The sequence below is a fragment of the Botryllus schlosseri genome, chromosome 3 (genome assembly GCF_051294905.1).
Source record: "Botryllus schlosseri isolate E-star chromosome 3, Bs_hap1, whole genome shotgun sequence".
Classification (NCBI taxonomy): Eukaryota; Metazoa; Chordata; class Ascidiacea; order Stolidobranchia; family Styelidae; genus Botryllus; species Botryllus schlosseri.
Window position 1 is genome coordinate 23,004,812 of NC_137238.1, and position 26,330 is coordinate 23,031,141.

Consider the following 26,330-nt stretch of genomic DNA (forward strand, 5'->3'; position numbering starts at 1 on the left):
TTGGTGGTGTGAAGAAGCTTTTGCGATGTTTTAGCATCGGGTAGCTTTGCGATAGGTATGGGATGTACGTGAAATTACAAGCTGGTATGTAATCCTGATTTACACAGACAGCATGTATATTAGGGTTGTCCAAAATTTGAAAAATTTCGAAAATGCTGCGTTGTAATGTCTTATTCTATAGATTATTGATTAAAAACATCAACAAGCCTGAAAGAAGCTCTCAGGAACGTCGTTAAGATTTCTTACAAAGCGTTTGAAAGTAGCTGCCAAAGAGTGGGCGGGCCACCGACGGCGAAATTGCAACTAGGCGGGCAATGACGAAACCACGATTCTTGATTGGGTAATCGGTTATGCTTCAATGATGACGGCGGCTGTCAGCTCTGATTTGGGTGCTTCACCGTGTTTGACAGAAGGAGTAGGTTTTGCTGCTGCTGAGTCTGTTGGTGACGGCTGTAATACTGTAAAAGCGTGTTGTGGTTTGATGAGTCAATACTAGTAATGTAACAGTGGTTCTTCGAATGTATCAGTTGTAGCAGTAGTTTCTGTTTTGCGGAGGTCGAGTCTGTTAGTAGAGACGGGAATTTGTAAAGCGCATTGTGGGTTGATGCATCAATAGTTGTAATGCAACACTTGTTCCTTGCTCAATGCTTTAGTTGCAGCAGCATTTTCTGTTCTGATGAGGTCGATTTTGTTAGTAGTGGTTGTGGTTATGTACAAGGGCATTGTGGGTTGGTGAGTTAATAGTCGTAATGTAACACTTGTTACTTAAATGTTTTAGGCGTAGCTGTAATTTATGATAGAAGGCAAAAATATTACTGTCATGGCAGAGGCAAAACGGCGGAAGACTGTGCACTTGCCACAGAGAAGAACAAGATCTCGATCTGAGCATTACTTGGTCGGATATGCTTGCGATTACATCTGTGGCTCGAGATTACCAACCTTGCGAGAAGTAATGAGTTACTTTCTGCATCTGAAAGACCATTGCCCTCAGTCAACCCCTACTCGTGAGCTATGTAATGTGGTGGTTCATGATGTCATGACAGTGTGGCAAATGGCGAGAATTGCCACAATACTTAAAGGAAATGCGGTGAAATTACTTGAAAAACTGAACAAAAAATATATTTTTCTGAAGGCGACCATGAAACGGGAAAGTGATCCCAAGGGTAAGAGGAAAAAATTCACGGAAGATTTGGACAAGTTGTGGGATATTGGAAGTACAGATGCGATAGCAATAATACAAAATGACATTTATCTATCACATGATAGAAAGCTCGAAGACATTGCATTCTATGAAGATCAACAGCAATCTCGCAAATGCATAATGTTGGGAAGAGACAAGATTCTCGCTAAAGACATCGAAAAGAAAACAGCAACCATGGCGGATAGAACTGTTAAAAACATTCAACATGACTCAAGTGATGACTATGTTGTTTTAGCATCTTCTTCATCTTCAAAAGAGGGTGATAGTTTGAGTTCAAGTTCTGATTATGATGCTGATGTTGGTCTTGGCACCTCGACAGCCATTAAGCTGATGGCACCTAAAAATATTATGAATAATACCCATGTGTCCCAAGCTCTGGATCGATTGCAAATAACAGACAACAAGGCAACAATGCTGATCGGAGCATTTATTACGGCTTGTGGCGGTGACATAGCAATGTTCTCTCTGTCAAGATCTTCGACAAAGAGAGCCAGGGAAACAAATCGTCTTGAAATTTCCAAGGATATTTCAGAAAAATTTGCAGAAAATAAACCTCAACATGTTGCTATTCATTGGGATGGAAAGCTCACAGAGGATAGATTAGGAAATCGGTATGAGGCTCTGTCAATTGTCCTATCTTGTCATCCTCAATACTCAGAAGGAAAACTACTTGGCATTCAAAAGATGCAAAATGCTGCAGGTCAGACGCAAGCAGAAACCACTTTCAACATAATTGAAAGTTGGAATATAAAAGATGCTGTAACAGCTTTGGTTTTTGACACTACAGCAAGCAACAGCGGCTGGAAGAAGGGTGCGGCAAAGATTCTTGAAGACCTTCTAGGAAGGAAGGTGTTCTACCATGCATGTCGGCACCATGTGTATGAGCTGGTAGTGAAAGACGTTTGGAAATCTTTATTTGGAAAGGCCACAACTGGACCAGAGAATGCATGGTTTGCCCACCTTAAAAGGAACTGGAGCAGTCTTGACAGGGAACAGCAATTCAAGACTCTCACTATTCCTCTATGTTTTGCTGAACGAGCTGCAATGATAGTTGATAAGTTCAAGCTACTGTTGAACAGAAAAGATTTTTTCACACGGGATGACTACAAGCAATGTGTGACTAATGCTCTTGCTCTTCTCGGTGCAGATGAAGATATACGTCATCACAAACCTGGTGCAGCACACCATGCGAGATGGATGGGTACAATTCTGTATGCTCAAAAGATGTTCATGTGGGCCGACCAATTAGATTACAAATCTGAAGAAGTTGAACTGCTGCGCCGCTTCAATTTATTTTTGGTTCTCTTTTATATCCCTGCGTGGGTGGATTCAAGCATTGGTCGTGATGCAGCTGGTAATGACTTGAGATTCGTTCAGCACATGTTGAGTTATAAGGAATATGATGAGCAAGTTTCCACAGCTGCTTCACGAAAGCTTTTGAAGCACGACTGGTATATTGTTGAGGAAACCGCTGTATACGCCTTGTTTTCACCGACGGAAAGCAAGGAAACCCGGGAAAATATGGCAAAGGCGCTCCTGCAAGTAGAGCGAACTTCCAGTTTCAGAAGGGGCCCACCCTCATTGAATGCAACTATACAGATCAACAAGGACAGTACGTTGTCTGACCTTATTGGGCCCCAGTCGTGGTACATATTTGAAGTTTTTGAATGCTCTGGGGATTGGCTGCGTCAACCGGTTGATGATTGGCACTTTTCAGATTCATTCAATAAAATGAATTGCTACGTTAGTTCTGTCAAAGTCGTTAATGATGCCGCAGAAAGAGGTGTAAAGCTAAGCACAGACTATGCTGCAATCTTGACTGACAATGAACAGCAAAGAGACAGTTTGCTTCAAGCTGTGGAACAGCATAGGAAGATTTTTGGAGACAGCAGGAAGTCTACTCTTATCAAAGGCCAGTGATCTGCAACACTGACCCTGCGATATACTTTTTAATGATGCCTTTTGTAAATAGCATTTTTGCCTTTGTTAAATCTTGAATAAAAAGTGTAATATGCGTTCGTTTTAGAGAGAGACGTCGACTTACCATAACAAGCCATAAGGAGAAATTGACTACTGGTTTGCAATTTATGAGTTACAGTCGTTGTCAACTGGTATGTTTTAGAAGGCTCGAAGGTAGCACGATGCATGCATCTAGTTCATTCTTATCTTAATTGGCCAAGCTCCTGTGCAAGAAGTAACAAAACTGTTATACACAGTGTTCAGGTAGAAAATATATTACTGGATCGTTATGCTGTTGTCGATGGCAGCATTAACAACGTCAATTTACCATATCGCCAATGCCACGAACAGAAATGGCTGCAAACCAACACAACAGAGTAGAACGAAATCGTGACCAGCAATGATCACAAAATCAGTATTTCAGCCAATCAGTAGCTTATTATTACAGGTTCCAACCAATCAAAATTCTAGGTTCGTGATTGCCCGCCCACATGCAGACGGCTACTTTCAAACGCTTTGTAAGAAATCTTAACGACGTTCCTGAGAGCTTCTTTCAGGCTTGTTGATGTTTTTAATCAATAATCTATAGAATAAGACATTACAACGCAGCATTTTCGAAATTTTTCAAATTTTGGACAACCCTAATGTATATAGGTAGGCGGTAAAATTACAGTCTGAGTGGCAAATATACAGGATGAAATGTAGATTGGATATACCGGAGGTGACTGTAACAGTACAGTCTGGCGTGTAAAGTGAGATTACCTGACGAGTGTAAGTTAAATTTACATTGACTAACGGTAATGTTAAATTACCACGAAATGTCTGGCTACCGTGCTTCCAAACATTTCGCGGTAAATCGAGGTTGTTGTTTTTTACAGTGTATATACGGTAACGGTATAGATAACTAACCTATACGAAGTAACGTATATAGTAACGGACGAACTACTAGTACAGCGGACGATCAACGGACGATTGAATAATTGTTGATTCCAACACTTTCAAACTGAACAAATATCTGCTCCCCGCAATGAAGAGAGATTTTCATTCAATGATTATGTTCACGGTTGCACGGTTGGCTTATAACTATTATTTCGCTGTCTCTGTGTGCCGATATGAGGGTCACATATCACATATGACTGTCACACAATCACATATCACTGTCCTTCCGGCCTTCATATGTGTGTATACCCAACCACCTTGCGCACATGCATTAAATTTCGCGACAACAACCCCGTATGCTCACCTCACGCGTATAGGTGGATTCATCATCCACGATCAAATAGGGGTGGAAAGAAGGATATCACCTTTCGGAGGGTGTATTATATTCGCCCTCCTTTGACCATAGGTGGATACAATATTTCCTCCCTGATTCCACCCAAAAATCCACCTTTATTTTTTACAGTGTATTATACACTTACGAATACATCTGTCTCATCAAGCCGAATCCTCGCTAAAATTGTTGACAAAGCCACGAAATATATTGATTATGTGGAATTATTTTAGCATTTGATAATTCCATTGGAAACATGAGGTCACGTTTAAAAGTGGAGTATTATGGCACGAGTCATTGTTAGTTATGATCAGGGCCAAAACCGCACTATGTCAGCCTCAACTCCCAAAAACGTTGGTCTTGGCCCCCTATCGGGTGATGAACCGAACTTCTAGGGAACCACCCCTTTTACGCTTCCGTTTTCACCGCTACTGGGTTAGCGAAATTTGCTGTATTCATTAATTAGGCAGTGGTCAGTCAGTTAGGCGATCAATTTCTATAATTAATGATTGAATAGGTCACTAATATCGGGAATCGCATATATAGGCCTATTGCTACAAAATTTGTTATCCTTTCTTTGTCATCGTAATCAGATTTTCCGGTAGAGCGGAGTGAGGTGTTGTGAGGGGTCGGGCGGACCCGTTGGTAATGAGTTCGCTACAAAATGTTGTTTTGTGACCTACTGTCTGTTGAGTCAAAAAATATTGAAGTCGCCCAAACGCACTAAACTAAAAGACGCACACGATTTCAAATTCATTTTTCTTCACCGAGAGAGAGAGAGAGAGAGAGAGAGAATCTTTATTCGTACACAATAAATATCAACATTACATTACAAAAATGTAACAGTGAAATGCTACATGCAAGGTAGAGGGGAGGCTCGATATGACGAGCCGAGCCACCCGGGACAGAGCAATATTCAGTCGATAACTAATAAATATTAAATTAAATAAAAATCTAACTAAGGAACGACAAGAAAAACAAGATAAAGTATCATGCAACAAGTCAAGCCAAAATTCAATGCAAATACAATTTAGCAGTAGTTAGAGATAAGAGAATGGAAACATTGTTTTTTGAATGCACAAGAGTCTAAATTACGGATATTAGGTGGCAGCTTATTCCAAATATTGACACTCTAACCCACCTGTAGAGTATAAAGTATACAACGTTTATTTGACAACGTAAATAGTGCATACAATTATACAAGTCAACAGAAAATTCGGAACGGTGATACTGTTATGTGTTTCTGGCATGGTTTTCGTCCCATATCCCGAATGTGCACTTATTTGTTTTGCAAGCACATCTGGTTTTTCAGATATTTAGGGGAGATGTGGTACCGATGGATCACTGGGACCGAAAATACTTTGAAAATTCTCTATGATAATTCTATGATTAAACTCCGTGAACTTGTCTACAATTGCATGCTGGCAACATCTTTCCTCACATACAAAAAAAATCGACGTGCGCGAACTATGGGGTGTCTCACAGATGTTTTTTGTTTTGGGGGGTGTAAACTAAAGTTAGATCGACATATACATTTTTCTTCGTAACCTTCAACACGAACAAACCAGCAATCATTTTTATTGTGAAGTCTAGGGTTTGTATCAGGCTATATAATGGAACCTATTATATTTTTCAGTACTTTCCTTGAGTGGAATTTTTTTCGATTCATGTACAAAATTAGTAGGGTGGGGACCGATGATACAATAGCCAAATCAAGCAAAATAATCAAGCATACTAATCATGAAACAAATGAAACATGACTACGTACAGAAAATTTTTATGTAATAATTGCATATGATGTTTTATCGCTATAACGAGGTCTTTGGAAGTCACACTGTCGATTTTCGGGCAATATGTATGTACGCTCAAATTTATAAGTCCGAGCCTAAATCGAAACGTGATTTTATGGCAACATTTGAGTCAATATTTAATCTATTTTTTGATGGTTGCGACCGAAAGTTCTTCTTTGGCTTGCTGCAGCTTAGATTATAATACTGAGCAAGAAAAGTTGTCACATCTGAGTTTTTTAGGGTATATGTGTCATAGGTCCCCGGGTTGTGTGCCATTGGACCCACCGGGTAGGGACCGATGACACGTTGTGTGCCATTGGACCCACCGGGTAGGGACCGATGACACGTTCGAGCAACAAATTTTAAACGTCCATAAATATTTTTTGGAAAGACGGATATTCATGTATATGTGCGCGATAGGTTGAGCTTGTATCAAAGTGCTGAGCCAGCAAAAGATCTGCTGTTTTCGGCTGAACATTTTGGGGCCAGCGATCATTTTCCAATTTTCGATCCATCGGTACCACATCTCCCCTACATATTAGATATTGACGATAACGCTGATATCTTCACAAAAGGAAGATTGCGATGTGCATTGGAACCCAATTGTGCCGTAATTCATCAAGCATTATTCCCGTGTCTGACTGATTTTGTCGAAAATTAAGTATAGCGAAGAGGTTTTGCAAAAATATTTTCGCACAATAAATGATATATTAGGCAGATAATTCCAAATGTATGTACTGTTTGAGATGGTGCGTATTAGGGTTGATGTGAACGTGACACCAGTAAATCGCGCATAGCGAGAAAATTGTCGAAAAAGTTGCATAAATTTCCAAAATAATACTCTATAATTTATGTTAATTCATGAAAACATTTTGGGCCCCCTTCGAGCTCGGGTCCGGCATTCCAATTGGGGGTTTTGGGTGCGGCAGTTACGGTCCTGCACTCCAGTAGAGCCGTTTTACAGAGCCATCTTCCCCCTATCGCCCCTTTCGTCCATTTTGCCTCCCTATCGCCCCTTCGCTATTTTCGCACTCCTGGACCGCCCACATTGGGAACCACTCTAGTGCGAGAAAACCAAATAATTGACCGCTAGTCAACTTCATCATACTACTGCTCTGACATTGCTACGTATTTGTATGATCACAGAGAAAACAATGTAGGAAGCCTCATCTATTTACGTGCAACAGATTTCTTAAACGATGAAGTACTCATGCTTTTCACTGTACCCATAGTGTGGGAGGTGTTATATAGAATACACCATGGGGAGATCGCTGCATCGAATGAAGAGAGTGAATTACATCATTACGTTGCTAAGAATTAAAGGTACCTGATTTAAAAGATTTATTCAAGTCGTTTGTGCAACTTCGTATCTTTATATTATTAGGCCATCTTGTGGTGCTTTGAAATGATAAATTTATGAATCGACAAACGTACGCGAAACCCGAATTTCTTTTACTGCTAGGCAATGCCATGAGATAATTTGATTAGCGTTTTTACTCATCTGTGTGGTGTGAGAGAAAATGAAGGTGCTGGGTAGCGTCACCTGTGTTTGCGAAGGAAGATTTGGACAATGAAGTAGCCACGTTTGTTATTGTACTGTTGTATATCGTACCGGTGTTGCTATTGTGATTTCAGCTTGTGGCGATCGGTTCCTTCAAATAGGTTACTCACTATGACATTATTGCGTTGCTATGATGAGGGTATGAAATATTGTAGATTATTAGGTTTTAGTTAGGGTTGCCTTCGACTGGGATCAAAAATTAGTGAAAGCTAAAAGTTCTGTGTAACCTATATAACCCCGTATTTTAGATGCACTCCTTCTTATGTAGAAGTTAGCATTTGTATCGTCCGAGAGGGTATTGTGAGCTGTGGTGAGCTTTGAGAATGGGATGCGGAAGGGTTCAGAGGGTGTTGTATAATGGGATGGGATAGGAGGTTAGGGTGTTTGGGATAGGTTGCGGGTGAAATAATTGGGTTTTATGGGTAGATAAATCCGATTTTATCGCGAATTACACTGGTCGATATTTTTTGACTTTTTTTCTAGAACAGTTAATTGAGTTTATCTAATTTGACGATACTGATTCCGAATTTATCGTCAGACTTCATTCTCAAGTCACAATTTTTCGCAAAAATCCAATTAAAATTTTACCCGAAAACGGTTGTATTAAGGGCGCTTATGCCCGTTTACGTCCGTATATGATACGAAATACATCCTACAAAGCTCTCCACTTACTTTATTGGATTTGAGGTGTTATTATCTTAAACTAAACCCTCCAAATAACCAAGATCCTTAGTATTTTCAAGAAATTTTGATGCAACTTCAATACAAAGTGGTCCTGTTTTTTTTCGAATCCACCTTCTTAATAAGGAACAGGGGCTTAAGTAAGGATGCGTATTTCACAGTTCCCAATGTCCAGGCCGTGTTATTTTAGGCATTTCAGGAGCCAGATGCCAAAACTGCCAAAAATAAAAATTTGAAAATGCCCGAAATAACCAATTTTTGGCATATGCCAAAAATAACACGGCTTCCCAAATAGTGTATTTCGTTCATGGTGTTGTGTTAACAAGACCGAATTACAAGCGAGAAGAGCGTGTGTGAAGGGCAGGTATCTTACTATATGGGTCCAGCCCGCCCATTAGGGAGAAAGCATGGTGTCCTAAATGGTATGGGCACAGCGAAATTGAACGGCTGACTGCACTTGGTTTACGTCGTACTTTCCATTCGTCCAAAGGCAATTTTACGGCCATTTTTGACCAGCTTGCCGAGCGCTAAATTTGATAAAACGGGGATCAATGGAAAGCTCCCGCTGTACTGATTACTAGAATATAAATTGTATTCTGCTCATGGATCTGGAACCCCCAAATTTCGTTGGGTGAAAAATTAATTCAGAAGAAACTTGGCTGACCTGAGTTTGGAAGCACTGTTACAGTGCAAACAATTTGAGTCTATTCAGAAGCGGTAACAATCAGGTGTTTATCGTGTATGTTAGGCTTCTCATTCTTTTTGCTTATTGGCACCGATTCCGAATGGATACTGCACATTTTGTGGTTTCGTTTGATATTATGAACCTATGAAATCACTAGGTTTTTCCTTCTTATTATTGTTTGTTGGTACTGATTATTAGTGGATGCTGCACATTTTTTGGTCTCTTTTGATAGACTGACGCAAATAAAGCGTTTTTAGGACTAATTCGAGTCTGAAAATATCTATTTAGAGGTCGTGCCAAAACTGCCAAAAATAGGAATTGAAAAATGCCAAAAATAAGCTATTTTGGGCAGTTTTGGCATATGCCAAAAATAACACGGCTTGCCAATGTCTCCATGAGACCTTCAAAATTGGCACGATATACTAAGAGGGTTCGGAGGCAAGGAAGCGTGTGTATTCACTATCACGATGCATATATCAAGCAACAGTGGTATCACTGCCAAGTATATGTTTGGCTTTTAACCTGGAACCTGTACAATAAGAGCAGATCAATTTGGCAAATTCAAATTTATGACAAGGTTATTTAGTTCAGCTTGATTCAGTTTTATATAGCTGCTGATGAACATCAAACTCATCCTGAGAACATTCTACCGATAAAGACTCTTCACCGAGAGAATTCTCTTCAACTGTTAGTAAAACGCTTGAAGGCAATGGAACAGTGACATCTGGCCCATGAGGAATCGGTCGTATTGCGCAAGTCTAATTGGATACCGAATTTAATGTTGATTTTTGATACGAAATCGTTTTCTGCAAAGCAGCCGAATTTCAAAATATGCAGCGAAACAATTAAATAAATAAAAAAAAACATGAGAAAACGTAAAATTATTTTTCGTGTCCATGTGGCTCTCTCCGAACCATTGGTACAGCAAGTGGTAAAGAATTTTGTTTTCAAATGCTTCACAGCCTCAAGGTCGCTTTATTTTTCATTCAGTGTGCTGTGAATTCCTCCTATTTACATCGCCTCGGTCGGGAACCTTTTTTGTCTGTAGAGCCATATTGGCCCTGTTTTTCCATCTCAACTCCCAAAGAGCCATACATGCCAATCAACTGTCGCGTCATAATTGAAAAATCATTACCTCACGGTAGCACTAATTCGAACTCACTACATGGGAGTCCTGGTGCGCGCCATATTTTCTCTGTAAAAACTGGTATTATTGTTCTAGAATAAAGCTCAAAACGAGAGGTAAGGCGCAGACGGACCAAGCCTCACCAGTGGTAACGCAAGTCATCGTAAATAGCTTAGAATCTATTGTAACTGATATTATTCGAGTGTGACTGTCACACTGATTCCGAAAATCTAAATGCGTATCGGCTTCTCAATTATAAAAGTATTCGGCGGAAACATAACGTTGCGTTACACGCATATATTTATCGCCGGTACTACACAGAGCTATACTTACCAATCAAGAACGTGGATAGCTATGGTGTTGTTTGTAATTCGAGTTTGTAATTGTGAATGTCACATCCACAACAGTTCATTTCGCATCGTATTAGGGAAGACAATCTGTAGGTGAAAACTGCGTTTCGAAATGGGTGTCGTCATGTCTGTTATGCTCTTTGACTAATCAACGTATCGCACAATTCAAGATTTTGAGTCGGGTACATAGAATTCGCAAGTGATATTGACGCCGGCGTAACAGTAACTTAAATTTGATGATTTTTAAAAGAGGGGGTCCGAGCCCCTAAACCTGAATACAGCATTGTCTTTACCTCTCAAAGACATGTTTATACTGCAACCAGAATATTTATTCTAGCCGTGACGAAAATGTACCGACAAGTCGCTGCAACATTGATCAATTCAGTACAAATGCAAATATTTGGCAAAGAGCCATATCTTATACCCAAAAGAGCTATATATGGCTCGCGAGCCACAGGTTCCCGACCGCTGCTGGGCCCAAGTAGGTGTTCAATTTGTTATCTTTTTAATGCATCGCAGTCTTGTGATGTTTTGAAAGGAAAAAAATATTAGTAAATTGATACTGATATCAAAAACTAGGCCAAGAATACTTACTTTTCAAAAATACGAATTTATGACGTCACAATAAAATATAGGCTATCAAATGAAGTTTATTATTGTGTACTGACATGGTGCGTCCCTTTACCTGGGCTGCAAGGTGTTTGAAATCAGGCTGATAGGACGTTTATGCCGTGCGGAGAAGCTCCTTCAAGTGCTGATCAGAATTTCAAGAATATTTCAGCTCGGTAATCTCGACAACATTTTCTTGGTCAAACTCAGCAGTTATTGCAAGCCATTACAATACAAATGGAAGAGCCGTATTCACTATTGCTAGCCCGGAAGTGATTGTGGCCTGTGCTGGCGTAATTAATTATCAAGTTCGAGAGTTCAATTGCAAAGTTTTAAATCTGTAGTCATGACCAAAACAGCAGTTCGTCAGCCCCCTCCAAACGTTGGTATTGTCCCCCATATTAAGTGATAAACCAATCTTCTGAGGGGGCTCCCAGTGCTCTTATGATTGTACTGCACAGTACACAAGCACCTTGCACGTGCATTTCGCCATTTTGCTAGAGAGCTTTAACCTGATTATATATATATGTATTTTATCGCATATTTACAATATGCGTATTGTTTTCGTGTTGTTTCTTTACTAATGTTTACGTTAGACTTGTAAAATTGAGGGTAAGGTATCACCATGGTGTCCTATATGGTATGGACACGAACAAATCTCACGGCTCATTGCGATTGGTCTACGTAACACTTGCCTCTTTACTAAAGGCAATTTGACGGTAATTTTTGACAGGCTTACCGAGCATTATATTTGATAAAACGGGTATCAATAGAAAACTGCCGCTGTACTGATTACTAAAATATAAATTTTATTCCGTTCATTGTTCTGGAACCCCCACAATTAGCCTAGAAATTTTCATTGGTATGGAGATTGGCATTGTGTGGGACGCAACAATGCTGTCTGGCTAAACAAGAACGCAGCTCAGGAATAACTTATAACCCCTGAGCGGCTAGAATGAGAGTGCTGAGCTGGCGTCGCGGCAATGGCCAAGGATCAGACATGGGGTGATTACTTCATGAATGTAATCGATTGCAATCACGATTACTTCTGAATTCTCCGATTACGATTACGATTACAGCAAAATCAGGAAGTAGTCGATTACGATTACATTGGTGAAGTGATCACAATTACTCACTATTTCATTTATTTTGCTTCTTAGAACTAGCCTTAGAAGAGATACTGGAAGACAATATAAGGATTGCTATGAAAGGGCCTAATGAGACAACAACTTTCTTTATAGATGATATACGTCATTTGTTTGTAACGTCATTATGTACTCATTGCCAAACTTCATAGCGGACGATTTATCGCACCCACCGATTTGCATTCTTGCCAGGTCTGTAACTGCATGCCGCACTCCAAATTCGTCAATAGGGTGGGGAGCGAGCTAGAAGGAGACTCAAAAGTATTTCGCAAATAAACATAAATTATGGAGTATTTCCTAGAGAATTATTTGGCATGAAAATTTTCTTCGAAATTCGTAATTTAATGTCTCTAGATAGCTTGATTTTTGAATGCATACGTCTCCCCAAGAAAAACAAATTTTTAATTTATAGGAATAGGCGTTTCGGTGCTGGTCATTACCGCGCCACGAGACACAAAATACATTTGCAGTTTCGGCCAACATGCGACTCCACGAAGTGTGCTACCAAAATAACCTAGGCCGAAACTGTGGGTATGTGTTCATTGTCAATAGCCGCAGTGGATGGGCGTGACGAATAGTCCTGCCCTTCCAATCTGAGCCCCACAATACAAATGTCACCTGTGGCACCCACAGAGACATGACGACTGGCGTGTGCGTCTCACGAAAGTTTTAGTCTGCTACGTTTGCGTGACTACAATATCTTTTGATGTATAAAAGACGGGAGGCATTATCCACATACAATAAAGTAATTATAAGAAGATACGTGCTCCCAGCTCTGCTGAAAAATTTGAACTTGAGAGGATTAAAAATGAATAGTAATATAATGCAATTACCAATATTACTGACGAAATTCAGTCAAAAGCCTGAAAATTAACAATCCTGCGGGGCCTCAAGACCAACGTTTGGATTGGGGTACGAATTGCTGTTTTGTTCCTGCTTATAGCAACCCATACTGACATGGTGTATAAGCGGACGACTATGGCGGCACGTCCAAATGTTGAGTAAAGAATTGCGAAATAACGATTGGCGCCCGTTTCAAGTAGAGTCATATGAGAAAAAGATGAAGGGAACATAAAATTCTGTTTTCCATTTAACACAGACAGAGCCGTAACTTCCGCACCCCAAACCCTCCAATTACGGGGCTGAGCTCTAAGTGGTCAATAATTATTTCGTTAATTGGCATAAATTATAGTTTTTCTGGAAATAAACGCAACTTAAAAAAATCGCTTATAAATCTTGGTTAGATGGAACTCCTTCCTCAAGAAAAAATGGGCATGCTTTATAGAAATGGGCATTTCGGCGTCAGCCATTGCCGCGCCACGACGCACGAAGACATATACAGTATTGGCCATGTAACATGCCACTCTAGGAAGTGTGCCAGAACGGTCGGCGGCCGTGACCAAAAACTTCGATAATGAGCATAAATATGGTGTCGAATCAAGTGGTGTGATTTTACTAACCACTGTAAAACATGAAACGCTGTTGCATTATGTTCAAACGTGGTTTCACTGGTCCGCAGCAGCCTATAAAATCTGTCAATTTCCGCAGCTAACTCCAATTTAACACTACTTATCTTAATCGAAAGCTATTATTGCCGCCCTTATTCCAGAAATACAATTTAAAAGCTGGTCAGGTCAACATAACGAAACACCCCGAAATAGTCTGACAATCGGCATTGTACCGAATAATCGCTCGATACAATTTCCATTATCATGGTCAATTGGTTATTGTGTTGCGACGCTCCGATTGTTCAGAACAATCGGCCTTGACGGCTATTTTGGAGTGGTTCCATTGCCATGCTCACATTTCAAATTGTGTTTGTGTTTTGTGTTTGATTAAATTTGAGCTCTCGAGTCGCCAGCTATAGGACTACCAAATTATGCTCTGGTTTTGGCCGGCTGTGTACAGTGTGCAGCCTCATTTTCCGCCCCTTGGAGCCTGCCGCCCTTGGCGAAGAGCCGTAACCGCCACGTGACTGCTACGCCACTGCGTTCACACCATCCCTATTATTTATTCAGTGAAGTGTCACGATTGGCGGTAGCTAGTGCGACGAACTCCGGAAGCGATTTCTTTAGTTGTGCAGCCACGCATGTAGTGGTATCAACGCGACACGCCAGAAGAATTGTATGATCGGTTCACTTCAGTAGAATAGCTCAGTGCTTTTCAACCTGTGTGACGGTTCGCACTAGTGCGAATGAAAAAAATTTCAGTGCGAATGACGAGCGTTGTGCGAATGGTGCGAATGAAAAATTCGGATGAGTGCGAATGAAAATTGTCCATGTTTCTCACTTTTACCGCCGTGGAATAATTCAAATAAACACGATATTAGTACAGTGAGCCCGTAAATTTTGTCTTTTGGAAGCAATTCTAAAAACTTGTTGGTAGCTAGGCTTTTCTAGTTCACAAGTGAGGAACGCTCCCGATGCGTGTATAGTGCAAAGTTAGAAATAATATTTCCGCGCGAGAGGATTACGTCACTGCATGGAAAAAAGGAGGAGTTCAATCGGTATCAGTTGCTCACTTGCTCGGAAACATCCACCGTGTATGGATATTGTATACGGAACGGACCTTGTAGAAATGTAGGTTATACTAGCTGATGCCAGTGTTGACATTTGAATTTGAATTTGAATGCAAAATTTTGGAATTTTGGCACACATTCATGTTGGTTAACAGCAGAATTTAGCGTTTCTTCAACTATAATAATTAGCACATTAGATCTATAACGAGTGTTGTTTACCACTGGCGTAGCAACGTGTGCTGCCGCCCCTGGCTCTCGCTCAAAATGCCGCCCCCCTCCCCCTAAGTAGACCGCAGCAAATTTCGACATATATTGATGTTCAAGCAGTCTTGTCAATAAAAATAACTAGAACTAATATGCCGCGTCTCAGGCTCACCGTCCTAACGTTAATAAGGCCAGAAATAATAAAGACAAGAAATAGCGAACAAATGTATTGTGCAAATAGAAAATCATTAGCCGCCTCAAAACTTAACTTTTCGGGCTTTCGCAGAAGCAATATCAGCGGTAATATCCTCAAATTCAAGTTTTTGAACGTAGTCTCTTTCTATAGACAGAATGGATAAAGCTGATAGCCGATCATCATTCATGGTAGAACGTAAATGAGACTTAATCAGTTTGAGCAGTGCTTTTTGAGCTCCGTTCTCACTTTTTTTGTAAAATAAATTTCAATCGCACAAGCTAATCGAAAATTGTTACAAAAAAGAAGATGATGATAGGCCTACTTAATAATATTTTGTTCAGATGTGCAACAAACTGGCTACTATGTAACTTAAGCTATCAAGTGTCTCATTAAAAAGGCAACTTTTTTCGCTTGTTTTGCTTTCACTACGGCTTGTGAGAGTTACGATTAGTGGTGCGACGTATTAAGTTTTTACAATTGCGTCGCAACTACAAATGTTACACTGATCTAAAATTTTCTATTAGGTTTATTTTAATTATTCCACCTCAGAAAAGTTAACAATTAATCACGATTTTCATTCGCACCATCTTCGTCTTTTGCACTGCATTTTTTTTCATTCGCACAAGTGCGAACCGTCACACAGGTTGAAAAGCACCGAGTTTGAGCTTTGAGAAGCTCCTCTCACACCTCGCAATTGAAACACCAATTGTCAGATAAATGTTCAGACACGAGCATAAATATGGTGTCGAATCAAGTAGTCTTGCATTAACTAATCACTGTAAAACATCAAACGCTGTTGCACTACGATCAAACTTGATTTCACTGCTCCGCACCAGCCTCCTAAATCTGTCAATTTCCGCAGCTAACTTCAAAAAGTCCACCTCGTCGTCATAAGTGCTTTTAAAAGCGCTGGTGAATAAATTGCGACTCTCGCTTCGCAGCAGCGCGTGGGGATTCAAAAATCCAAACATATCATTTAAGTGGTGTATGCCGGTAAACCTATAGTTTCATCTTTAAGTTTAAATCTGTTCAAAGCTTGAAACATGCATCGTGCATTCTGAATCGCTTCTAGAATACTATGAGCGTCACCTTGTGTAGTAAGATTTTCGTAGGGATTACCTAGTTCCTCTAGAGCAGTGGTTCTCAACCTTTTTTTAGACACGCCCCCCTTTTTGATAGTGAAAAATTTCGCGCCCCCCTTATCGTCATTTCACAAAATCCAACCGGGATGCTAGCAACCCCAACAGATTGTTTGATGACATGGAAGGTTATGAGTGTTGATGAGAGACTTAAAAATATGAAATTCGGTCTGTATATAGAGAAACACGCGTGAACTGGAGGTAAATCGCGCGGAGCGCGAAATTCTTTTCAGTTGACCGCTTCTTCGCGCCCCCTTCAATGCTTTCACGCCCCCCATGTTGAGAATCACTGCTCTAGAGCATCCAAAACTTCATCAAAACTTGCGTGAAGGACCTTTACAGCGGCGTGATGTGCGCTCCATCGCGTATCAATCACTCGCTTCAGCATTTGACATTATCATGGTCAATTGGTCATTGCATTGCGGCGCTCCGATTGTTAGGAACAATCGGCCTTGACGGCTTTCTCGGAGTGGTTCCTTTGCCATGTCAACATATTATTTCGTGTTTCCGGAATCATCGCGACACTAGATTTCGACTGAGATCAGTTTGATTAAATTTTAGCTCAGGGGACGCCAGCTATTAGCGACTACCAATTACGCTGCTTTTAGCCGGCTGTGGGCACTGTGCAGCCTCATTTTGCCGCCCCCTTGGAGCCTGCCGCCCCTGGCGCAGAGCCAGAACCGCCAAGTGGCTGCTACGCCACTGTTGTTTACTCGTGTACCTAACCAAGAATTAGAGGCTGTTATAAATAAAATTAATGTAAGCACATTAGTGTTTTACGTCTCAAGAATATTTATCTTGCATCACATCGAATTATTAGGTCACTGGGCAGTTTATCTATACTGACCAGTGCAATGACCTGTTTGTTATGCGAACTCCACAATTTAGGCTTAGACACGCTTTCCTGTTCTTGGACTGATGATCTCAGGCCAAGTCTATATCGTACGTAAAGGCCCAGGCCTATATATAACATATTGGTGATTGCACTAAGCTTGCTGATCCATACGAAAAGTTTGCCTATTTCGTGTTCGTACCGCCTTTGTACTACAAACTTTGTAATACTACGAACTTCATCGGTTTGGCTGGAGCAGTGAGCAGAGCACCCTCTGCAGAACAAAATCGAATACACCAAGCCGCATGTCTTACGATATTCCTTATGCAGCATAATTTAAGCTTAATTAGGCTGTTGAACCTTATTACTATCTATGTATAAGGATATGTGGGATAGTAAAGATAATTTGGCGTTATTTCAGTCAGTTTTCCAATATTGTACGATTGACCTAAGAGCCATCCCTCAGTTGGCTACCCAGGCAGATATACGTGTGTGGTAATCGTGAAACTTATGGTAGTGATAATTATTCAAGTAGGTGAAAGTGTTAAGGCTTTGCTTTGACAACACAAGGATGCCGAACATTGTTATTGAAAGATATGTTGATTTGTGTACTGCATGCATAGATAAGAAGTGAATGAAGCTTGAGCTTATCCATAAACAAGAGTCATCAATTACTCGGATTGTGTGGGTTTGTATAGCAATGCATTCCTGATTTTAACGCCCACCGTACCATCCAATCATCTAACATTAGGGTTACCATATTTTGGATTCGGGAAATGAGGACACTATTTCAAAATTTTCAAACACAGAATACCGGTGGAAAATCCTGAAAAAGTGGTAAATTTTTACCACTTCGTAGTCGGTCGACTAAAATAAAAAAAAGGTCAACTTTCGCTCAGCTCCCGAAATACTCACCGGAACGTCACTTCGGTGTTAATTTACGGCATTTCAGTCGAATTTTGCTATAAATTTGACCACATTTCCTAAAAAAAGGAGGACAAATCCTCCTAAAGGAGGACGTTTGGTAACCCTATCTAACATACCTTAGTACGCGGAGCATCTTTTCGAATGTTGTCAGAAAAATGAACCAAAGGTGCTAGTCGCAAGATGGATGCGACGATTCAAGTGCAGTTTCACTATTTTGTGCGTTCTAAATGCAAACACATCTACTTCGCGATGACGTATTATGGGGATTTAGTGGCAAAGTGATATTGTTGCGAGATTATATTGTTCTTAAGTTCACCCTTTAAACTTCCAAGGAAATCACTGCACGATACCCCCGGAAATTGCAACGAACTTCGTGAGAACAACGGGTGTGCGATATCTGTGATTTTTCTACTGCGGTGATTTTAGTGCTTGATTAGTCAATAACACGATTCTCTGAATGCAAAATAATGAAGCTCTGTCCCTCCAAGAAGCTCTTCGAATACAAAAGTGATAAATTTCTTCATTTTCTTTTCGTGTACTAAATTTCGGCTGACTGGTGCGAATGAAATTATTTTTCAAAAAAAGTGCGAATGGAGCTCAAAAAGGTTGAAAAGCACTGGAATAGCTGATATGCCGATGAGGTCAGAAAGAGCGAAGGTCTATCAGCAGGAAAGAAAATGTCGTAGGCAACAGCACATATGATCGATCTAGGTAAGACACACAACAGTACATGTAGACTTTTAGGTGGGGTTCAAACATATTAATGAGCATTGTTCAACTAACTTGAACTAGAGGACGATGAATATGATATTATTCCTATTCATTGAAGGCTCTGTACGGTACAAGCATTAGCAGGCTAGCTAAACTTTCATGTACGTCCGAAACTAGGAATATGTGCATTACTATTTCATATATGATAGCTCCCAGGCCTACTTTGCAAATTCCGGAGGGGTGGCAGATGGCTGACGGCTTGAATACAGCCACAATACATAATGGAGCACTATGTTTCTATATCATTCATTCGTTATGCATCATCGGCGTAATTTACTCAAACACTGGTAACCGCTAGCAAAATAATACAAGTCGATTTCAGAAAATCGGTTTTCGCGTGGCTTAACTTGCACACCATTATTTGAAGGCCTGCATATTCATGAAAATTCGGAACTTTCTTTTGGTATTTGTAATTCCCAAGATCGACCGATAAAAAATATTGATTAGTGGTTTCCAACCGGTGTTTCCTGGAACACTAGCGGTTACTAGAGCCCGTCTCAAGGGATACCTGAATGTCGAGACACTCACTCAACTAGTACATCTGATGTGAAATGGTGCGCCCGAGCTGGTCGTAATTGGTTGTAGGTAATCACGTTAGAGACGAATTGTGACTGATGTGACGAAGTCTGCAGTGGCGTATGCACGGAAGGTAGGGGTTTAACATCGAATCACCGCCCCTCTGAAATGATATTTCCATCTCCTATATTTGAAAGGTAATTTGTCATTAGGCAATTTTTATCACGCGGGTTCGTTTCGATTAAAATACGATCACACATTCCAAGGTGAAGCCCTCGCATTTCTGAATTCGAATCTGAAATACAGCAGCAGAAGTCACGTTGATTTGCAATAGTATTCCGAATAATATTTTCGCTTCGTGAGAAAATTATACTACATTCGTTTTGTTCTTTTAACACCCTGTTGATATTCAGCTCATATTATGAACTGTATCTATACCAGTGGTTCTCAACCGCCGGTCCGCGGACCGGTGCCGGTCCGCGACGACATTCCTGCCGGTCCCCCAGGTATATCACAATTTTATACCTTAATTTCAAGATGCAATGTTGATGGCTTGTCCACTGATAAAATAAATAAAACATCAAATTTTGAAATAATTCAGAACTTCGTGAGGTAACATTAGGGCTGGAAACATGTTCGATTTGACTTAAACGTCAAGACGTGTCATTTGACGACATACGAACGACAAGTGCAGAACAGATACGAGTTGACTCGTCGCTAATCAGCGCAGTTCGCGCGATCATTCATTTTCGATTTATTCATTTTGTGCAGGACCGTAACTGGGGCACCCCAAACCACCCAATTGGAGAGAGACCGAGCTTGAAAAAAGCCTAAAATGATTTTGCAAATGAATATAAATCATAGCGTATTTTTCTGAAACTTTTTCCAACATTTTCAATTCTTTTTTCGCGCCTTGCTCGATTTCATGTCACTGGATGTCTTGCTTGTTAGGTGCCCTTTTTCGAGAAATACGTAGTATTGATATAAGTAGGCATTTTGTCATCAGCCATTTCCGCGCCACGACGCACCAACACATAACTAAGCTAACGCTAACATGGGACTCCTAAATATGTGCCAAAAATTTGGAATCGATAAAGCCGATTTAGTCATGAACAATCGACAATTTTCGCTATTGGCACGATTAAGCTACATAAAATCTCTGCTTACACTGAGTATAGAACAGTGGTTCCCAACCTGGGGGGGGGGGGCGCGTGAAAGCATCTGAAGGGTGCGCGAAGAAGCGGTCATCTGAATTTTTTTCGCGCTCTGCGCGATTGACCTCAAATTCTTTATATATTGACCAAATTTCATATTTTTGAATTATCTCATCAGCAGTCATAACCTTCCATGCCATCAAACAATCTGTTGGGGTTGCAAGCATCCCGGTTGGATTTTGTGATATGACGATAAGGGGGGCACGAAATTTTTCACTATCACAAAAGAGGGCGTGTCTAAAAAAGGTTGGGAACCACAGGTATGGGATGAATGTGCTCGCAAGTACATGTGAAAACACCCACCCAACTGTAGGGTCTAGGGGCAATGCCCCCGGAAGCTTGGCTTGTCGCCCTGTGGGGGTCAAAGAGCAACGTGTTTGGGAGTGGGCTGACGAAGTGATTTTTCGGCCGGATTTGCGGATGGCCGGTATGCAGTTGCTGTAACGTGTTTTCTTGTGGCACGCATTGTATTCGTAGTTGCCAGAGTAGCGTGTGAGTCTGATGGCATTTGGCAATGAGCAACGGAGCACGACAAGGTGCTTGGTTCGACTCCGAAACGTTTCTTCTCTCGATATTGCCAAAGAGAAGAATATTATTATTCGAGTTGGCGTGATCGGTTAAACGCACGGCCTTCTACGCGAAGGACTGTAAACGACTCTCAGCGATAGCACGTTTATCTGGACAAGGCACTTTTACCTCGACTCATCAGACTGCGTACCAAAAAATCACATCGTTGCCATCATGAAGATAATTAACTTCGATCAATACCCTCTAAATGTCACTCTCTAGCACCATATAATTGCAAAAAAACGACTGCATACTATACATTTCTGCTTCATTTCAATTTCGAAAGTTCACCGGTCCGCCAGACATTTTTTGAAATTTTACCGGTCCGCGAGGTGAAAAAGGTTGAGAACCACTGATCTATACTATAGTAGTGTATTGAATGTGTAGTTAGATGTGTCTTGTGGTAGATTAAAGTATCCATTACCCACCAAAACGTTTTAGTTCCGCGAAGGCTTGTTAGTAGATAAGTAAAGGTTAGGAACTACTGCTATAGATCAGATATATTAAAATGTGACTAAATAGCTCATTTAAATAATACACATGCAAGATATCGAGTTACATTCAGGTTGATATTAAGTCGAAGTCCAAGCGTAGGACTCATGACCACAAATTCCAAGCTAATATACCTTAATTCATTTAATGTTGGTTTTGTGGTGCGGATGAAAATTGCTAGAGCAGGGGATCTCAACCTTTGGCTGTGGCCCATTTTCCGTTTTGAAAATGTTTGTGAGGCTCACTTCTTATGTCAGAGTCATAGTCCTGTTCAATGCGTGGTAAGCGACGGTGCCGATATGCTATTTCTTTAAATATATGCACATTTTTCTCTTACTGATCATATTTAAATCTTGACTTCTACGGACATGAAATCACGCCAAACGCGACAAAATTTCCGAGTTGAATAAATATGTTCCTACAAACAACCAACGAAACAATTTTGGGTCACGCCCCTTCGAGCTTGAGGGGTTTTGGACAGTTACGGCCCTGGTAGATCGCTGGCTATAAGTTTGTTTGTTTGTCATATTCATAGTGTTTGTAGACTACTATGGTAATTACACCAGGCCGATATTCTTCATTTTTATTCCGTAACTGCCGACCTGTAGCACGGCTCACTTCTAGGCTTTTTGTAAGACACCGCATACGCGGTTGAGATAGCGAGGAGCCTAGATAAACTTCGAACACTTAGGTAGGAATTCTGGAGTCGTCCCCGGTCGGACTCGAACCCGAACGCCATTGATGTTGTGGCTGCGGATTATACCACTACACTATCTCGCCATACATGTGATTTTAATGTTCCTGTGAGTAGAAAGAGCTAACCAAGGTATTTGGTTTTGCTGACTGGCTAAGTAACCTAGAACTCCTGTCCTCTACGTACGAGATGTTCTTGAATCATCCACAGACATTACTCAATACATATGGAGTAGGGATGGTGTGAACGTTCAAGCTCGCCTTCTGTGCGTCAACCACAGAAATTTATAGGTTTGCGTTCACAAGTGAACCTTGACATAGGTTCTGCACTGTGAACCTTTTCCATGTATTAGCCTACAATTCTTCACGTCATCCATCATTGTAACATCTGAAGTTGAAATTCTATGCATTTCAACTTCACGCCACTCTGGCACTAAAGGAGCATGCACCTTTCATAAATTTTAATTGGTTTGTTACAAAATCTTGCTCGGAACATTCAACTTCACGTTTGTAAATACTTCGTGACTCTCTGCTATGAGCTTTGTCCACAATCACACAACATCAATAACGACATACACTACATGTAGGTAGTCATCGAGTTATACTTGGTCCACCAATCAATACCTTCGATAAAAGGAATACATTGTTGTCTAATGTAACAAATCTAGCAGGCGTATGGGATCCTTCTTGATTTGACATGATTCTTGTATCATAAACACCTAATCCATAAGGCTGGGGTGTTGGCTGCTGTATACCTTGTTTATGAGATAATATTGGTAGCAAGTATAGAAACCCGTTTTGGTTTCGCACTCTGCAGAATAAGCAGGCACTAAATAGCCGGTTTAGCCTACAGTAAATTCCCAGGGATGATGTGAGCCTCTAAAAGGTTCAGGTTGGTGTGAACGCGAACCTTTTTGAAAGGTTCTGTGTGAACGAGAACGTGAACCTCATGACGTTGCGTGATGTCATATTGCTAATCCCAAGCCTACATTTGAGCGAAGTGATAGCCTATATCAGGGCCGGCCAACCCGTGGCCCGCGGGCCACATGTGGCCCGCGAGAAGGTTTTGAGTGGCCCGCGAGGTAATTTCCGAAATTTCTAATATCATCAAAAATGGATTGCACAGATTGTGAACTTGCAAGGCCTACCAAAAATTTTATTAGTCTGGCCGCAACATTTGAGATGTGATGAATAAAAAATCAGTTTCGACTCATTGACAGATCCATCAACCATTCACATATTGGTAGCCTATATCTTCGTACACTACAGTAAAGTAGAATAATTTGCGATACATTTATCAAAGGTAAAAAAATTCTACAAGCTTAGCGCAATATGTTGTCACTCGATTTCTTGTTTTTAAAATTGTTGCCCTTTCGTGAAAATTGAAGAACACCCAATTTATCAGATTGAGTCTAACTATATTCGCGATTACGAGACAAAGTGTCGTTCAACATATGCGACCTTGCGTTTGCGCTCGCAGTAAGACCGTCGACTATAAAACCTAGGCACGAAATGATTAACGCATGTTGGTCGCAGCTTTCGATATCGATATGTCCATGCGCCGAATAGCTCAGCCCTCGCAAACTTATCCCAACGATATACAGCAGGCCCGCTATATAGTCCGAGTGCTTTGGGGGTATTCACATGTCAGTGTTAGGCTCTGCATGAAGGGAAGCCTAACATACCTGTATTTGCAATTCATTAGATACCTATTACATAACATTATCATTGTACATTCCACTTACCCCGGCCCGCTATATAGTCAAGGGACAATATTATTGACCTACGAACTTCAAAAAACTTTCGCGCTTCGCGCGGATAGTGGCCCGCGCAAGAGTTCGTCAATCGAATGTGGCCCTTTGGCTGAAAAGGTTGGCCAGCCCTGGCCTATATTAATGTACATTGTAGGCCCGCGCTATATCAAGCCACGATTCGGGCAGAATAATGGCACAATGCTGAAGTACATATTGACGTTTTGAACGTAGCCAAATGCATCAACTGGGGCAATTAAATTATATAATAATCCCTTAAAATCATCATATTCCGTCGTTTTGCCAAAAATTCAACGAGGACTTGCAGGGGAATATAAGAGTACACCTTAACGGTCTAGGCCTGACCGGACAAGGTATTCGACGTCTGAGTATTGCTACGTTGATATTGAGCTGAGTGTACAACGTGTTTCTATACTTGCTACCGATATTACCCCATTAATAAGTTATAAAGCAGCCCAATCGCAGCCCAATCGCATGGATCTAGTTTTTATGATACAATAAACCTATGAAATAAAGATTAACTCCGTAGGACTGCTAGATTTTTTACACCAAACAACATATCAAATTCATTGATTGAATAACATTTATTCGCTGACCACCTACACGTAGTGTATTTTGCTCTTGATGTTCTGTGATTGCGGCTCAAGCTCACAGTAGAGAGTCACTAAATATTCGAGATAAGTTTTTTAACAAAGTAAGTAAAATTTTTGAGATTGTCAATGTGCAGTGCATCCTGTGAATTCCCTTCCATGTCCGCGACGAAATTGTTGGCAAAGCGACGGAATATATTGATTTTCCAGTTGATGCATTTGGTGACGTTTAAAATGTCAGCATGTACTTCAGCATTGCAGCATAATGTGGCATGAGGGGTAACTAGGCATCCTGTACGTACATCAATATATTACTTCACTGATAGGTAGGGCTTGAATTAGCAATATGACGTCTCGAGCTCCAACAATGGCAGCGCCTCAATACAGTGAACATAACAATCGTCAAATTTTTCAGGTCATTGTTCGGGAAAATACCGATTCTCGGACTTTAAGGGCTGTTTTAAGGCGGATCTATTGCCCTGGCAAGATTTTATTTTGTATTATTGGAATCAGTGCGACACGTCATTTCGATTACTAGAATTTTTTTAATTTTCAGCTCTCGGCTTGCCAGTCATAGACGGGTTTGCGGGAGTTGCGTAGCTATTCGTAGGTTAGTAATCTGTAACGGATCTGGTGCTGATTTTGGATTGGTACGGGCCTGTCACTCAAACCCAGTATGGGACCGTCATTCCTAGGGTTGTATTTGAAACAAAACTCAATATAAAACAAACATTTTTAAAACAAGGCTCCTGTTTAAAACATGTTTTTTTTTTTATTTAAGTCGGGATGACTTAAATACGGATATTCAATTGCGAAGTCATAAGGGATTGGCATTGACAATTGTAAAAATAGGGTAAACATTGCTCTTTTGACTAAATATCCGTACTATTGCTGCTGAACCGACTATTTTGAGGGTTCTAACCATTCCATATGGACATACGTCAGCAATATCAAGTGGTAATTGTCCGTAGGCTCATACATTCTTGTTTTTGGAAAGTATTTACGGAATTATGACATAATTTTAAAACTTAAAAAACAACGCCATTTTTTGAAGGCCTTTGTTTAAAACACTGTGTTTTGAAACACCGATTGTTTTAAATGCATCCCTAGTCACCCCCGAAGATACATTTATATGTGGCTATAAAGAAAGACCCGTCACAGTGATCTCGCTTTAATCGATTAAGGACCAAAATTGGTTATGTTTTGCACAGGCGGAGTAGCGTGGTATCTAATGCAACCTTTTCATGAATCGCATGTTGTTAAATGATAAAAAGCTTACCTCACTTCAAATATCCTTCTTGCTTTCGCAACGCTTTTTTAGAAAGATTAACATTTGAAGGAAATTTAGTGTCTTTGTCACCTGATTACACAATGGACGAAGAAGGTGAGCATATGGAGCTGTCAGCGAGTACATCATCAAGGTAAGTCGTATTATGGAATCGCTAGGTACAATTGTAGCAGTGAAGTGAGAAAGCGAGCATAGGCAAAAGCGTTGTCTCTGCACCCTATTAGCCGCTGCTAT

The 26,330-nt window shown here is 40.6% G+C and overlaps 2 protein-coding genes across 2 annotated transcripts in view; one reads left to right on the forward strand and one right to left on the reverse strand.

Moving 5' to 3' along the window:
• Positions 1-26,330, reverse strand: part of LOC145436131 (uncharacterized) — a 186,184-nt gene that overhangs the window by 117,909 nt on the left and 41,945 nt on the right. The window lies entirely within an intron of this gene.
• LOC145436121 (uncharacterized) overlaps positions 7,422-26,330 on the forward strand; it is a 76,830-nt gene continuing 57,921 nt past the window's right edge. Inside the window, exon 1 of the mRNA XM_080313403.1 lies at positions 7,422-26,229. Coding sequence (XP_080169529.1) covers positions 26,072-26,229 — 158 coding nt within the window. The 5' untranslated portion in view covers positions 7,422-26,071. The remainder of the gene's footprint in view (positions 26,230-26,330) is intronic.